This window comes from Oxyura jamaicensis, chromosome 5 (assembly GCF_011077185.1).
Source record: "Oxyura jamaicensis isolate SHBP4307 breed ruddy duck chromosome 5, BPBGC_Ojam_1.0, whole genome shotgun sequence".
In the NCBI taxonomy this organism is placed as follows: Eukaryota; Metazoa; Chordata; class Aves; order Anseriformes; family Anatidae; genus Oxyura; species Oxyura jamaicensis.
In genome coordinates this window covers 44342238-44359913 of record NC_048897.1, presented here as the reverse complement: position 1 = coordinate 44359913, position 17676 = coordinate 44342238, and the positions used below count along the sequence as shown (strand labels likewise).

At 42.8% G+C, this 17676-nt stretch overlaps 1 protein-coding gene across 15 annotated transcripts in view; it reads right to left on the bottom strand.

Moving 5' to 3' along the window:
- The window catches only part of MARK3 (microtubule affinity regulating kinase 3), a 63744-nt gene extending 46372 nt beyond the window's left edge, over nucleotides 1-17372 (bottom strand). For 5 of the 15 annotated variants that reach the window (XM_035327898.1, XM_035327902.1, XM_035327899.1 and 2 more), the window contains exons 1-4: nucleotides 17161-17371; nucleotides 16767-16883; nucleotides 8956-8994; nucleotides 3115-3306 (exon numbers count right to left, since the gene is read on the bottom strand). In XM_035327898.1, coding sequence (XP_035183789.1) covers nucleotides 3115-3306; nucleotides 8956-8994; nucleotides 16767-16817 — 282 coding nt within the window. In that variant the 5' untranslated portion in view covers nucleotides 16818-16883; nucleotides 17161-17371. Of the gene's footprint in view, nucleotides 1-3114; nucleotides 3307-8955; nucleotides 8995-13759; nucleotides 14465-16766; nucleotides 16884-17160 lie in introns of those variants that run through there. The other 10 variants (XM_035327893.1, XM_035327896.1, XM_035327894.1 and 7 more) reach the window with 5 other exon arrangements.
- Nucleotides 17373-17676: the final 304 nt, after the last annotated feature.

Below are 17676 nucleotides of genomic sequence, written 5' to 3'. Positions count from 1 at the left end.
AAAGAATTAACAAAAGCAGATTTACAATGAAGATTCTTGATTTTAAAAGGGCAGACAGACTACAAACAATACCTTCCTTGACAAAGGATCTCAGAGGAGTGTATTTCCAGACACCAGCTCTAATGCAGGGAAGCCAACTCTCAATCCCTCTGTACCTCTGCTGTGAACATTGACTTCATGGCCAGACAATTCAACACTCTCCCCCCCCCCCCGCCCCCCCTCAAAGACCAATGTTCTGCTCATCCCCCAAAGGGCTGCACATTTCTCCCTGTAATATGAGGGTAGGCTCTCTTTCTGCAGATACATCCTGAAGATGGGAATGGAAAAAAATCCAGGAATTTACTCCAGTTGGAAACATGAAAGCTGTTATCTCAAGCAAAAGGAAAATTTGTAGGGGACGACTACAGAGGTAAGGAGATGAGTAACTACCCTAGAAGAATGCTTGAACAAACATACCCTTCCCCCCAGAAGCGATGGAGAAGTGCTGATCTGATGCATGATTTAGAAGTTAATCAGTACGGAGAGATTAAAAAAAAAAGGAACTGTCATAAAGTGAAATAGAACTGGACTCTTAAAAGGACATTAGGAATAGACACACAGATAACAGTAAGATAAGATAAGCAGGGTTAAAATACAGCAAGGATACAGTAGAGAGGAAAACTTATTCACTAAATATTTTATTTTAGGTTTCCATATATAAGGTGGAAAAAGGAATGGGAACAAAGACAGGATAGCCAGCAGGAATGAGTGTATAAGGCAGGAAGTCACAAATTCAGGAAGATAAGTGCTGTCTGAGCCCAGACAGAGAGAATTATCCCAGAATTAAGTTTTGTTTGTTTGTTTTGTTTTTTAAAAAAAGCATTCCTGCTGCAAAGATTTCTAACATTATCAAGAACAAAATGGCAGCACAGGTTTAGAAAATATCTAATAGTTTATTTTTAAGGGAGGAGTGAATAAAGTGCCTACAAGCCTTGTCGCAGAGCCATTTTTCATTGAATTCTTGAACTCAAAGCTTGCAGAGAAAAAACAGGGAAAGAGAGAGGGTTAAATGCAACATACTTTCTTACTGTTAATTGTGCTTGACGGAAACACACCAGGTATGGTTATCTTGACTATTGTAAAACCTCATTTAGGAAGACACAGAAATTATTGAACTAGATAAGCTGAAATGTGCCCAGATCAATTAACTAACAAAAACCACAACAGGGTAAAGAGATATCAGGTTGGAAATAAATAAGTAAGAGTTTTTCAAGGATCAGACTTCTGACGAATCTTGTTTATTATCTGTATCAGTGGCCTTGACACAGGAAGTCAAACCATAACTCTTTCAACAAAATTAATTATTAAGAGGCACTGTCACACACAATGGAAAAGTGATACAAACAACCTTGGAGATGAAAACTAGCAAAGAAAGTGAGATTCAGTAAAGTACAAGGTGCTGTAGATGATCACAACCAAACCAAACATCAGTGTGCCAGCTATGAAAATATGTGAGTGCAATCCAAAGATGGATCAGATAAATATTTCTGTAAGGGCAAGAATAAATTAATGCCACCAGGGAAATAGTTACCCATTATGTTGTGAACAATCCTGGTCACACACATCTAAAATATGAAAACTATCAATAGTTCAGCCAGTAGGAGAAGAAACTTTTGCACATCTCTCCTACAAAAATTGTTTAAAATACCTTCAAGATATTCCTGTAAAAATAGTTTGTTTCCTACAAAGGAAACCTGGACCAATAGCCAGATCCTTGGAAGTATTTATGCTCTTAATTGATTGAATGACATCAATCTCATGAGAATTATGGAAACTCGGTGTCTAAATCTTTCCAAGTTTTGTCAAAGATTTTACACCATAACTTGATTTGTTGAAATTTCAAACAATAACAAAACAGAGGGCAACACACTTTTGGACAAAGAAAAGAAACCATAACAAAATTTTTGCAAAGCCCCAAACAGGCCACATGATTCTCTCTCACACCCATACCTATAATAACAGCAAAGAAATACTAACCATGCATTTCCTGTATTAAGTATCAGTAAAAAAAAAAGGAAATTTAAGTGGAAAGCAGTTAACTGTAAACTTTGTCTAGAAAAGAGCACTAGCTTTAACACCAGAAAACAACTGCTGATCACCAGAACTGACAGCTTAACAAAATCAACAATCCCGCTCAGCAACTCTTACAAAATACCTCCTCAGTTCCTCCTATGGATTCCATATTAACCCTGGAAAAAGAAATTCCCCTAAAGTGCTGTAGTCAACTACTTAGCTTTCTTTAAAGATTTTTGCCGATATCAACAAACATTTAATTAACTAGACACGCTTGTCAAGAATAGGTCAACAAGGAGTTTCTCCCTCTTTTTCAATATGTAGTGTTGCTATTAATAAGAACAGCACCAAGATACACCTTGCTCTAACAAGCAAACAGCAATATGGCTCACCAAATCAGAACCATCACTAGGTTCAAGTTATTAATTACAACAGCATGCAGAAACTAATTATGGGGCTGACTTAGACACTATGAAGAGACACAAGAGAAAGCTTGTCTGCACCACACAACAGAGCAGCAGACCCGCCAACCAGCTCCAAACAAACTGGAATGTCTTCCCAAGGCAGCCCAGCACTGCAGACACCAGCAAAACTCCTGGGAGATGCGTGGCTCTGTCCAGGAAATGCTGTGGTTAGGCTACTTAGATCAAGAATAATCAAGAAGGTGTATTAATTGTCATTCTTGCTTTCACCTGCTATACAACCCTGCCATGTAGCAACACCAAGAAGCAATCTTTCCAGCAAGCTTATTTAATTGCTGTATACTTAGCCCTATTTCAGGAATGGAGGATTTAGCAGAGAATTCTAGTAGCAAACTTGAACACAATTCAGAAGTGCAGGGACTCGTCAAAAACACAAATCTGAGACCATTTTCACGAGTAGTTGTTTTGGAGTCATTAGAAATAGAAAAATGGATTTTCTTTTTATATTATTTTTTTCCCTGCATCAGTGACAACAGGTCCAGTAAGCAGTGCTAAATGTTCACAGACTTGGATGACACCATTCTGAGAGAATATGCAATCCCACTACAATTCACTGTTGTTTACACTCACACCACTTTACCTCTCTGCCTGTAAGGATGTGCCTTGCCAGCTTCACTTTTGCAAAATTCCCCTTTCCAATCGTTTTGAGGAGTCTGTAATTTCCAATATGTGGCTGCTCATCGGCGCAGGAAGCTATAGAATTCCTGCAACGAGCTCCGGACCGCCCAGTTCGAGAGGAAACTTCCTGCCGTCCATCTCCGTGGGACGTATGCTGCAATAAAAACGTACACAGATAAGGCTGAGAAATAAAGAAAAAGACATCAATAATGAGAAGCACACAATATGCAAAAAGATTAACAACTCCTTTGCAGAACCCTTCAAAGGATCCAGCTCAAACTTCAGATTCTCACTCAACTTTGCTGTAGCTTCCAAAAACAAGGAGGCTCTCACTTCATAATGCTATTTATTCCGTAAGCTGGGAAAGAGCAATTGCAATTTCAGCTGAGCTGCGGGAACAGGGAAGCATTTTTAGGCAACATACATGGATTGCAGAATCAGTCAGGGAACACCGAGGTGTTTGATGTTATCTCCTGTTTGAGTTACCTCGCCTAACTAGAGCAGGAAAGCTTTGTGAAAGGAGACAAGAACAAAGCTTTGCCAGAAGCAGACAGTAGAAGGTTCAACCTTATTGGACGCTTTAGTACTACTGATAAAATACAATTCCTCTCTGAGAGATTTTTTTTTTTCTCTTGTGCTGGGATTCTTGTTCCTACAAAACCTCATGACTGAAAATACTCAAGACAGCCTGAGAACAAGGGAAGAAATCTCTCCCAATATAAAGGAACCTCAGATATCAACTATCATCAGTTAGGGAGACCTGAGATGCTGCCTGGAAACTGCTAAGTTCCTTCCACTTAGTTTCTCTGAACAGCTATTAATTGTAAAAATGATTGGGTAGATATCCATAATATTCTTTATTTATTCATCAGATCACATGGCTAGGGTAACAGCAAAGTACCTTTTCACTGCCTGGTAGGGAGCCTGTTTCTGAACGAGCAGGTCCCCCTCACGTCCCTTAGCTCTTAACTCATGCTTGAGGTCTCCATGCCACGTTCACTAATTAAAGCATTACTCAGAAATGCTCACTGGTCTGCAAATGTGGAGCAAGTGTTCAGCTACCCAGAGATGACATGCTAAATTTACTGCCATCCCAGAATTCCCATGTCATGCTGCCTGCCTGAAGACACCCAGAGGAGGTTCAGGACAAAAAGAAGATTGTCCTGTTTAGTTCTTTCCTCTTAAAATGTTGAGTTCTCTAGCTCTCTCTGCTCGTTCTTTTTGTTGATTACACAGTTCTCTGAAGCAACAGCATTCATCAAGAAGTTAAAGCATTAGCCTCAATTAAACCTTTGCTACAACCCAAGTGCCAAAGCAGCCCTATTTTCTGCCTGAACTCTACCCAAGAACACAGCTCAGTTTAGAAGACAAAACTTTGAGGTTCCTTCAAAACAGTCCTAAGTATTTTGAGGCCTAGCTAAGATGCTATTTGTTTCAGTGCCTTAGTATCAAATACCTCTTTATTTAGAAAATCATTATTATTAGGTATCTGTTACATCAATATGCAACAAGAATTTGCATCAATGTGCCCAGTTACCTGTTTAATTGTAATACATTATAGGTGGCTTCAACTTTTCTGTAAAGCACCACCTTTAGAGAAGAGGGTCTTTAAACACATAACCCAGGGTAAGATTATATTGAGCCTGTTATCCACTGGCAGAACAAAGTATATTTTGTTCTATGTCTTTTCTACTACTTTGGGAATTCAGGAAAAAAAAAATAGAGCAGATACATTAGCCTACAAGAAAAGAATGTTCAATAACAGCATGTAGAGGTGGTTTTTCCTCTCAAGTTGTCTAAGCACGCTGTCCCGTTTCTTAAACAAAACCTACATTTTCTATATGACTAAGTACACTTTCTGTATTGTACTGTAGCATTTCCTCTTATTTCCCAAACACTGCAATAGTTTTCTCCCTTTCCATGAGGCCTGTATCATATACCCAGCAGCACAGTGTTACCTCCATGTGTCCTGCGCTCCCTTCTGCTCTTTCTAACACTTCCCATGGTGTTTATTTCAGCCCCAATGGGCCCCATCCAGTTACCTATCCTTCCATCTCCTTTCTGTGCCAGTTGTAGCTCTCCTACTGCTGCTCTTGCTGAAACCCAACGGGGACAGCCAAAACCATGGCATACGGCAGCACTCAGTCTGAAAATCACTGCAGCAAAGGGATGAGAGATCAGAACTGAAGAGCTAACAACCATGGTACAGCACGAGTGAAAAAAATACACGCTTGCATGACACTTGGCAAGTTCACAATATGTAATAACCTGATGTGACCTTGTGACCATACACTCTGGCATCTTAAGTTCCTTGGTTTGTTAATTTGAGTGCAACAGCTGTGATCAAATTATTTTTAAAAAGACATTCATTTCATTTAAGAAATACTACTGAGAGGAAGGCTATGGCAACTCCTGGAAAATTGTTTCAATAGTTACTATTAAAAAAGAGAACAAAAACTGTGGTGCATATAACGTTTTAGTACTAATCTGGCTTTAGCTTCTCTTCATGGCCTCATTACTATATTGTTACCAGATTTCCACTTCCAATATAGCACTTAATTATGCCAGTCACAAGACCCCTTCACTTTAATAAGATATATACATATATATATATACACACACATATATATATACACACACACTGAACTCCCTAAACAGACTGCTGTAAGAATAACTAACAACTAGGAAACACTTCTTGTAGTTCTTTTCAGAACCCTTTCTATTTTTTCCAACATCTTTTGTTAGGGTTTATGCTAGAACTTGGACGAGCCATACCGACAGCAGTTGCAAGAAGATTAAACACTGATTACATCTTCTGTTCAGCGCTCTGCTGAAGGGCATCTGTACCTGATCACCCCAAACTAACCCCAACTCTTAAAAAATGATTGCTTCCCAGTCCCTTAGCACAACTTTCATACACATGAGAAAACAGCAACGATGTTACATTGGGCTGTAGTGAAATACAGTTTCCTTACACACAGCTTATGATGTGCTCCTGTGATCAGCCCATCCTGCCCTATTTAATATTGCAGCAATCTCTATCCTAGTTTTTCGAGCAGCAGTACACAATTCTTCCAAGCCAATGATAAAAGGCACAGGAACAAAAAGCGCATCCATAACAAGATCCAGTAGAAATGCAAGTGCTTGATAACAATTCCTTGTTTTCAATACTGTCTCGAGACCTGACAACTGGTAAGTGCTTACCAATCGAGCATTCTCAAGGAGAGGATCGACAAGACCAACTGCCCAGCTGAAGGAACTACTGAAGCCAGTGAAATCCTGTACCAACAACGTCACCGTTCTGCATGCCATTAATGCCAGGCTGGCGCTAGTTGCTCAGGCCATCCTCTCCATCCCTACATGCAGTGGCAAATCAGCGCCAACCCTCTGTGCTTCACTGAACTGTGACTCCTAACAAACCTTGCAATAGACAATGCAGACAACTTCCCTGTCAGCTCCTCTGGTACCTTCAAGTGTCACATTATTCAGACCAGCTAGAAAAAAAAAGTAGCAACTGCTGATGCTGGATGTGAACATCCTCCTACATTGCTACCCCCTGTAATCATGTACCATGATGTCCTGTACAGGACCATGAGGATATTTCTTGGATATATTAGAGGAAGGCTCACTTTTTGCAAGTACAGTGCCCTAGGAATACAGTTGCACTGCTTTACACGGCACTACGCTGAGCTGAAAACCTGCCTTAGAAAGGGAAGTTCAGCAGAACTGCTCAGGCAAGAGCCCTTCCACACCCAGGCATGCAGTACAGGCATGCATACTGGCTTTAGCAAGAGCCAACCTACCTCCATGCAGGGCTTACTACTTACTAACCTCCCCTTAAGCTCCCCAGCACGTGGATTCAACAAGAAGGCAGCTTTTAAACCACACAAAAGCCAGAAAACTGTATCTGTGTGTTTGCTGTCTTGTGCTCCAACTAACAACTGTCAGACCTGAGCTACCTTACGGTGCAGTTCAGACATGGGCAGTGGGTACAACATATTCCCAACCAGGGAATCTGTGCAGAGACTATTCAGGACTGATCTTATTCACGTTCTACCCTGCATAAGCAATACACATGGTAAAAGGCATCATAGAATCACAGAATTTTTCACTGCTAACATATTCCTATACTAACGTACTCTGTTCTGTGTAGTAAAACATGCTAACACATGCTAACACATTAACACATCTTAAGAGCTTCACTGTCCTCTGTTGAGGAATGAATTCTTGTGTCCTATCATTTTTTTCATGCTTTCTAGCTTTGCACTTAAAGGGAAGAATTAACAGCTGTGAGCTTATTTGGACTAGTGTTGATAAATTTAACACAATCTCCTTGTATGGAGGTTTGCATTTCCACCCCAACTCTGATTATTTCTTTTCAAGAATATGACCTTTTTCAGCTGTGTTTTTTGAATATCAAGCTGTGTGTTCCTAAGCAGTTCAGTTCTCTCCAACTGACTTGTTCATAGCTGCGTTCAGCTCTGTAGAAATCTGTCCATTTACAGGAATATCTAATTTGGACTTTTATTTCACTTCACATAAGTAAATCCATCAGCAAGTCCTTCCTCTGTCAAATACAGAATCATTATGTTGAACAAAACACAAACTTCCTAAAAACTGCAGAAAACAGCCTCCAAGTTTCAACATGGATTTTTATTTATTTTTAACTTATGGAAATGAAAGAAGAAGAGGGCTTGGTAGCATACAGTACTAAAAAGCATAAACTCAAAACCCAGTAAAAGTGTTGCTCCCACCCAAATCATTTTTGAGAAGCCGTGGTAGGTAGATGGGAAAAAAAACTTCTATGGTGTAGGCAAAAAGTACAAATATAGATGGTCAGGGAAATGTTCAAGTCAGGCACTGGCTTGTACAGCATTTGACTGTACTTGGCTACTTCCCAGGGTAGCTTCCTCAGCAGCTACTTTGAGGCAGCAAAACTGCCACCACAGATTAACAGCTCCTACCTCGCCCTGAAGAAATAGCAATAGCATCCTCTGCTCTCTTCATCGAGATGCAGGTCATTTGTCTTTTCCTAAGCAGACCCTCAACACTAAAGATTTTGCTTCCCTCAATCCACCAATGTCTAGATTCTGCTCAGCCTCATACTTCTTTCCCTGGTCCACATTTGTAGGGCTAAAGCCTTCAAGGAGAAAGGGGTTTTGTCTTAAGAGCCTAACATTTAGAACAAGCATGGTTTTATTTGTAATATATTTCCATAGATTGTGGTAGATGAGTGGTGTCTCTTGGATGTGCATTCATCGTAAGCATAGCACTTGTGACAGACACCATGCCTGAGGGATTCCCAAAACACCTTTCTTCATGCAATAGTCAATGCAGGAGAGACTGCTATGCTGCAGATGGGGACTGAAGCAAGGAGACTGCACACATTGTGTGGCCCTGGGCTAGCCAGTGTCACTTTTTTTTTTTTTTTTTTTTAAAAAAAAAGTCTTCTAAATTCCATTCACAGCAAGACAGCCTGTTCTTCTGTATCTTGGTATGCATCAAGTTCAATTTTAAAATCCTTTAAAGACTTCAAAGACTTTTTTTTGCACACAGTAGGAGGGTCCTCTTAAAAAAAAAAAAAAAAAAAAAAAAAACAACTAGAAAGCTTCAAGCCAATGAAATAACCTCTCTCAGAAACACGCATTCTTCCCCAGCCCCCCCACCCCAACCCCACCCTGGTATTACTCAACCCTGAAGGACTCGGAAATGAAGTAAAACATCTCCACTTGTGAGAGACCTTACTGCGAGGGAGGGGCTGAGCCTAAGACCTACTATATTTGGAACACAACACAAAACCCACCTTTTCGCAAAAGCCTTCCCCCAATGATGAGCCGACATCCTTTCATAGCCAGATAATGATTAGCATGAAGAGAAAGAAAAAGAAAAGAAAAGAAAGTAAAAAGCAAATGAGGTATGAAGGTGCTGGTAACTGAGATCTCTTTGGCAGGTGTTAGCTTTATCCAGTAACTGCATGTTTAGAGGTTTCTTAACGTCCAGAGCGTTAGAAATACAGGACAGGGGATGACAAGTGTCAGAGTTCTTCTAATATTTAAGGTGGTGCCAACAGCTGAGAAAACACCTGGAAGAGACCCTCTGATATCCATTTGAAGAGCTGAAAAACATTAAGAAATTAGAATGGCCAAGACATGCAAAAATCCATGTTTATTGATAGTAAATAAGGAAGCGTTCTTTCTAAATCAGGGAGGACAAATAGCATCAATATTTTTAAAGCAGTACACAATAGTGAAAATTACTTTCTGATCAACCCATTGAAGTATGAAAAATTAATCTTACAAAAATCTCTAGGAACGTTCATTACCCTAGCTGTTATCACATTTGTATGAAATGCTATGAAACAATATCATAGAATTTCCTGGAGAGCTGTCAGACTAGCAAGAACCATGATAGTCTCATAAGATTTAGCATTTTTACTTATATTAAGAAAAAAAAAAAATAAAGCCTATCCCTTACAGTGTTAATAATCTCAGCACTCCTGGACACGATGAACATTTGAAATGGAGTAAATATCTTAATTACCTGAACTGGGGTACAACGTATAAACACATGGGAATTTCTCATCCCCCACGCCTTTCATAGCACTCATTTACAGAAAACCATATCAGGACATAAAACACAGGTTTTTAAAACAGCAATGTATTTTAAATTAAATATCTGAAGACTAATTTCACTGCAGCCCACCCTAATAATGCATTGTATTTTACTTTGCATTTATCACTAAAATATTTAAGAACACACAGACTGCTGAGTACTACTCAGCGTAAGAGAAAAGAGGTTAGCCCTAAAAATATTCACAAAGGGAGTGTCTTATTGTGCAGATATAACCATGAAAAAGCACAGTAAGGCATCCTGCAACTGCTTACGAAGGAATTCTACTGGAAAGTCAAAACAAAGACTTAAATTTCTAGTAACCACTAAGAGGGTTCACAGCAACGTTTAGCCACAGTTGTCTAAATACAAATCACTGCTTAGGGAATCCGTAAATCATGACTTATTTTAAAATATTATAAAAGATAGGAAATACAAGAAAATAACATAGTAGAAAGATACCGGGTAGGGATATTTTGTGCTTACCCTGTTTTTTACTTCCCTCCTACCCTTGACCAGGGCATGAAGCAGGACACCAAGGGAGGTGGATTTTTTCTGCTTACGTTTGTGTAACCAATTCTTTGGTTCCAGCACATATCATTAAAAGACAGCTTTTAAACTGGCTTGCTACATAATCAATCTTAAGGAGGAACAGACATGGCTTCCATCTCATGAAATTTTAAATGCTGTCTTACAAAGGAAAATACTCCCAGACGTGGCCCTACAGTTACCAATCCACAAAGGCAGATTTATTCACTGAAGTGATAACCATTACGGTTGCTGGGATCAAGTGGAACAATTGAGAGGGTCAGAACTCAGCAAGAGAGATAAACAGACCTTCTGTGAATGCATTAGAGCTGGTAAAGGAGAGAAAACGCTAATTTGGATGCTTCCATTGTCAGAAGGGGAAGGATTCACTGCACAGTTCTCAGCCCGCTGTACTCGTTTATTTAACTGGTATGACACTTCATGAAAATGAGCGGCCGCTTTAATTGGGTCATATTTGTCAAACAAGCAGCTTAGAGGGAGAACCTGGAGAGTAAATACCATCTTTAGCACACACAGACTATACCCCTTGGCACACATTCCCAATTCCCTGCGTGGAGGGGAGGGGGAAGGAAAGAAAGAGGGAAAAAAAGGGAGAAATGTGTCATGACAAGGCAGCTACAAACCAGCCGAGCACAGCAATCTGCCTCCCTGCACGGGGCAGCCTGATGGAGGCTGACAGCAGGGACTGCTGCTTTACAGAGGGAATGCTACTAACTGGAGGCTCGCATTCAACTTGTATGGTCCCAAAACCTGCGTGGAGGGCTAAGAGACAGAGCTGACCCTACAGATCAGGCTGGGACAGAGCCGGAGGATGAGCGCTAACAGCCTCTGGAAAAGGCAAGATGCTCCCATCGCAGGCGTGCGGAGTCCTTTGCACCTCTCCCTGCCACACGCTGCGTTGATGCATTCGATATTGTTCGGTTCATACTCTATACAGCGTATGAAAGAGGGAATTTGCAATTCTGTGATTAGTGCTGAACCACACAACAGTGAAGAAATCCTGCTTATACAGTCAAAAAGATAAGTCTGGGGCTGGCTTGAAAAGCTTTCTAAAAGCTCTTTTGTTGCTTCACATTATCAAGATCTGACATTTACCATATCTTTCAAGCCAAAGTTTCTTTACTGCTGATTAAAATGGATATTTATTGACATCAGCCTGGGGAATAATAGCTGAAGAGCCAACCATATTCTATCCTTCATCAACAATACTGCCAACTAAGTTGTTTCCAGAATCATCATTGTCAGTAATTACATGCTAAACAAAATAAAAAAACCAACCTCACGGTTGGTTTTCAAAGACCACATTGAGCTTGCAGATAGGAAACTTTGTTTAGGCTTTATCCCTGCAGGAACGAATTTTATTTGAAAGTTAATTTTTGTTTATATGTATACACACACACACAGAGCTCAACAAGCTGCTGCTGCACGGGCCAAGAATTGTTACATACCTAAGGGTTGAATCTGGGAGGCTTACTGCAGTTATCACAGGTCTATCTTTTAACAGCAGTAGGCACCTACTCCCCACACATACTCTGAAGATTTTTAGGGGCAGGTGATCTCTGCATTAAGTGGAGCCAACCTGGACAGGCCACAAGCCAAAAAAAAAAAGGTGACCTCCGTTTTTGATCTGGCTGACATCCACGGGGCAGCATTACTTGACTGAGAAGGGGAAGTTGCAGACACATGCTACTTCTGTATCAGATGAAATGGAGATCTAGAAAGACAAATGCCTCTACTCTTAAAATTCCTTAGGCTTAAGTCACCTGAGATGTGCAGTTAATGGGAACTGTCTGCTTACATCAACAGCAGCGTTTCTCGACTGGAATTAAAATAGAGAATTGGGCAGGTAAGGGTATTACGTGATTTGGTAAGAAAGCCTAGAAAGAAGCCTACCCAAGTTTAGTGTACCAAAACCCATATTTCCTCTTGTTTATTTTCATTCAGTAATTTCTGTAGTTGTATTCTGTTGTGCAGACCGCTTCTTCTAAGGTCACAACGTGAGTCACATTTGATGAAACACAGGAACACAAAGTCTGAGCTCCTTCTGGGGTAAGGTTCCATAGCTAGTTTTCTTAGCTACTGAAATAACATCTTAAAAAAAAAAATTAGTTCCCAGAAAGACACGAACACAAATTGTGAAAGGCGCACCACTCAGTCATGTCTTTTTAAAACCCCTCTTTTACATTATCTTAGCCTTTAGGTGCTGTACTATGACTGGCTTAAAGCAAACAAAACCCAAATAAGTGTTTCTAGCCTTTCCCACCTGAACTGGAAAATCCCATCTTCTCCTTTGTGTCAGCATTTGCAGCCACACAGAATGGGGATAAAACCACTTTTTTTTTTGGAGGATTAGTTTTAGTCAGATCACAGAGCTGACCAGACCTGTTGTACAGCTACATGATAATTACTGCCAACACAAACCACAGGTGGGAAGAGGCAGCCAAGACTGATTCCTGCAGCAGCCTTACGCTGGTCAAGCTGACAGTGAAACTGAATGATTAAATGATACAGCACAGATTGTTTAGCAGAGCTGAAGAGCAAACCATCCCCCTTCAAGATGTGAAAATGCTTGCAGTCAGTGAAGTGCAGTATCGCACCACCTGATCAGGTATTTTTTGAGTACAACCACCGCAGCACTGAGCCTATCAGGTATCGCAGGTTCTAAGAGAGGCACAAAAACCATTTCCTGCTCTCTGAAAATGATAAAAAGAAAACATAAATAATAAAAATAGAAAATTACATCCCAGATTAATTCCTAAAACATATTTTATTCCTAGTTATCTTGTCACCTTCACTTTATTTAATTCAAAACAGGACTTTTATAACTGGTGAAAAATAAGAGACAAGGTAGCTGTCTCTGTAGAAGAAAGTCTACCACAACTTTTGGCCACAGGCACACTTCCTCACCCCCTTCTTACAAAAAAAAAAAAAATCACTTACGGAAGAAAACATTCTGATTACAGATCTATTTGTAATAGGAGAAGTCTGATAAATAATATATAGAATAATGCAAGCCTGTGTACCGTTGGCTCTAATGCATTTCATATCTAATTGGTAATAAATCAAGAGGTAATGCTAGCCTTTGCAGTATCTTAAAAGTAAATTTTTGAATCTAATCTTTACTATTTTTTAAATAAAAAATTAAATGAGATACTTTCACTGCACAGAACCTTTTTGTATGGGCTTGTACAAGCACAGTTGCCATCACACTGGCATTCTTCAATAGCAAATTTTTCACATTAGGCACAGTCACGGAGATAAGAGTGTATTTCAGTCTCGCTTTTACTCAAATTACTTACATTTTCAATTCAGATTGGTCTAGAACTAACATTCAAAGCAGTTACCTTACCCCCCCCCGAAAAACAGCTGTGCAATAATCACAAATTAAAATTAAGCCTACATTTTTTCTTTTCTATTTCATGCTCTTAAAAAATAAAAAATAAACCAACCTCCATACCACTTGTCTTTCCTTCTTTCTATCTACAGTTCTCTATCGCCTTGCCACTCCTGGTTTTTTTTTTAATTAATATTTGTCCTATGGTCCAAAACCTTGTTCCTTCTGCTCCTATTTCTTCGTCACTGGTTGTCCTCCATCCTGCCATATATATGCTCCTCTGTGCTTCCTCTTATCTTTTGTTTTCCACCATCTATCTTCATTTCCATTGTGTTTCCACACTCCTTTCTCTTCCATCAATCTCCTCTTTTCCTCACCACTAGTAAAACAGGTTTACTCACTCTTCTGTCACCTAAAGGTCCTTCTTCTGTATCTACCTTCACTCCCAGCTTTGGGCAAAGGAGGTCTCTGCTGCTTCTGTTGCTTCTCCTACACGCACGATGTGATTCTGCAGATGACAGAGAAGATCTGATCCTCTCCTTCGCGTCTGTGCCCTAAGCAGCTGGCAGCCATTGCTGGAAGCGACAACACCAGCGAGGAGTTGTTCCACCTTTGTGGTGAGGAGCCAGCTCATTTGCAGGCAAACAGCCAGCTTCCAACTGTCCAAGTGTGAAGTTCCTATGATCACAGATCATCTGGGATGCCTTTCCTCTCAAAACCAGGTGACTCGTAGCCAAATTCTTTAATCTCAAAGGCACTAATGGCTTGATTGCTGCTAGTGGCTTTTGGGGAAACTCACTGTGACAGTATTTCCACTTCAGCAGCGTATGCGTGAAACGTCTCAATAAGAAGTGGTATACGCTGCTTTAAAAGAAAAAAAATAGTAAAAGCACTGACAATTAGACCATGACTACTTCACAGGAACTGCCAACTGCTGAACGTGGTTAAGTGCAAGCATAGGCAACGATAATTTATGTTCACCATCATTCTGGAGGCTAACTTCATTTTCAAAACTGCAAGTATAGGCATGGATAAACTATGATCAGTACACTTGAATCAGATTCAACACCAGCCAAGGCTTTGTCAGCAGCTGTAACCTTCCCAACAGCGAGAAGGCGTTCAGGGGCTCCCTGACCACGGCCCAAAGGCTGGCTGAATACTTTGGCATTTCTTAAGCCTCTTCCCACCTGAGCTTCAAAGAGTCCTAGGAGCACTAACTAACTTCTCAAGTGACAGAATATCAAGGGCTCAATTTACCTGCCAAAAGAGCACATCAAGCTTTGGGGTGGAAGAGCAATTACTGGAAGCATCAAGAGCATTACATTTTGTATTTTAAAAAAATAATAGTCCTGGGGTAATTTTGTATCCATTCCCAGCTGTACCAGTAACTCACACAGACTAAACGTGGATTTCAATGTAAACAAGGCAGGACAGGATACATTTTGGTGAATTTGTACATAGCTGATGGTCAAAACATGAGAGCATGCCTTCTGAGGGATACAGCACTGTGCCCTGGCATTGATTCAACAGATCTGGCAATTACTCAGATTAATCACTCCCTGTCAATATCAATACCTACAGGTATTCCTGTGGCCACCAGCCCAAATTACTGCAGTTGAAAGATATGCCTTAATCAAAACCTAAGGCTATCCATCTGCAAGTAAGAAAATCCCTGTATGGTAAATTATGGAGATTACCAAAGAGAAGTGCTAGACCAATATTCTGAAGTGCGAACAAGGTGCCTTAAGTGGAGGATATGTAAAACCTAACTTCAAGTGGGAGAACACACAGCTCGTGAGCTGTGTATTTCCTCAAGCATATGCTGAGCCTTTCTACCACCGAGTTACCTGTAGCGGAGTCTGAGTAAACTACACTGGAGAACCTGATCTGAACAGTTTTAAAAATGATTTACTGGGTGGCCTTCATGCATTTATGTGGAGCCTGAAAACCTCAGCCAGGTTTACTTCTAGACTAAAATAATTATCTGCATAAACTCTGTAAAGTATTTTCTGAAGTATGCTGCATCACCTCTCCCTATGGCATAGGAAGAGCCACATAGTACTTTAATTATTTTCTTCCACAAGGCAGGAAGCTCATTGAGATTTTACAACCAAATATGCTTAGCTAGCTTTTTGTTCAATGCAGCCCTTAGCCTGCAGGTTGAATCTAGTGCTAAAACAAATAAAGATCACAGAAGTTAGAAGTGCCTATTATGTCAATAAAATCCAAATCCCTCCTAATGCAGTAATTGTTCCATGCAGCATGTTTTCCAACGCTTTGTCTGGTCTTGTTTTAAACAATGGGGCTACCATCACTTTCCTTGGACTATTTATGGTCTGAGCAATCCAACAGTTTTTCCTGATCTTTAACCAACGTTCACACTTTTTATGTCAGACAAAAACATACACAAGACCTCACAAAAATCCCCCCCTCCCCCCAGTCAAGTTAAGCATCTGACTTGTAAAAAACATCAGACAGCCTTTACAGAAAGCTAAACACCAAGTTCACCGATCAACTCGTTTTCGACCACGGTGACTGACAACTCCCTTCTGCATAGGCAATTACATTTTCCCCAAGCAATAAAAGGATAAATGGTTAGGTAGGGCGTACTGGATCGAGGGAGTTTTAGCACAGGAGCCACACGGTTCTGTGTGCAGAAAGGGAGGCTCCCACCGAGCTTCATTTTTGGCTGTCTGCTCATGCGGTACAACTATTCCCCCCCTCCTTTTTAGCATGCGACCTGTGTTATTGTTAATACGGCGTTTGACTCGGCCTGGTAAACACAACGGCGATTCCTGCACCTTATCTTTGTCTAGAATAATACATTTTAAAAGGGGGGAGGACGGGAACCCTGGTTAGGGAGCTGATTTCGATACGAGGCACCTTTTAATGCCCCCCGAACAGGTGACATTCCCGCTCAGAGCCCTGCAGACGAGGCAGGGCCGAGGCCCACCGTGTAGGTCACCCAGCCCACCCTGCCCAGCCGAGGGGCTGCCCGCTGCTTACCGCAGCTCCGTGGGGCTGCCCCGGGCACCGGCCGGGCTCCCTCCACCCCGCCACCCCCCTCGGCGACCTCCCCGGAACGAAGCGGGGCCGGCCGGGGCGCTGCCCCGGGCACTCACGTTCTCGGTGTCGCGCTCGTTCACCGTGGGCAGCGGGGTCCGAGTGGACATTTTCCTGGGCTCGGGCGGCAGCGCTGCCGGGGCCGCACACACGCACTGGGGCCGGGCCGGGCTTCTGCTGCTGCTGCTGCTGCTGCTGGGAGCCGGTGGTCGCGGGCAGCCAGCATGAAGGACCGGGGGGCGGCGTGGCGGCGGCCGAGCTAGATCCCCCCCGGGATCCCCTCCTCCGCCTCCCCCGGGCTCATCCGACGGCCGGGCCGGGCTCCGCGGGACTCAGCGGCGGCGCCTCATGGGGCGCCGGGGAGGGGAAGGGACGGGAAGAACGAGGCGAGGCAGCGGCTCGCAGGAGGAAGCGGCGGCAGCCGGGGGTCTCCCGAGCAAGCCGGGGGGCTCCCCTTCTCCTCCTCCTTCCCCACCCTCCGCCCCCCCGCAGCCCCTGTTCACCGCGCGGCCGCCGCTCGCATGCCGGCCCTGCCTCAAAGCCCCGAGAAGGCCGGCGCCCCGCGGCCGGGCGCTGGGTGCCCGCCTCGCCCTGCCCGCCCGCCTGCCTCCTTCCCTGCCCGCCTCTCCCTGCCTGCCCCCCGCCGCTCCCCGCAGAGCCAAGATGGCCGCCCGGCTTCCTCCGCGCCGAGCCCAGCTCCGACATGAACCGGAAGGGCCCGCCCCGCGCCCGGCCGCGGCGGGGAGGCCGGCGCCGGCGGCCTGTTGCTAGGGGCCGCGCCGCGGCGGGGCGGAGCGGGGCCGGCGGCAGCCCCAGCCTCCCCGAGCCTCCCCCCCGGCCGGCGGGGAGCGGGGCGGTGCGGGGCGGTGAGGTGCCGCCGCGGGGGGACGGGTCCTGCCCCTCCCCGGGCAGCCATGGCCGTCCTGCCCCGTCCCCTTGGGGTGAGGGAGATGGGGCTGTTTGGGGTGG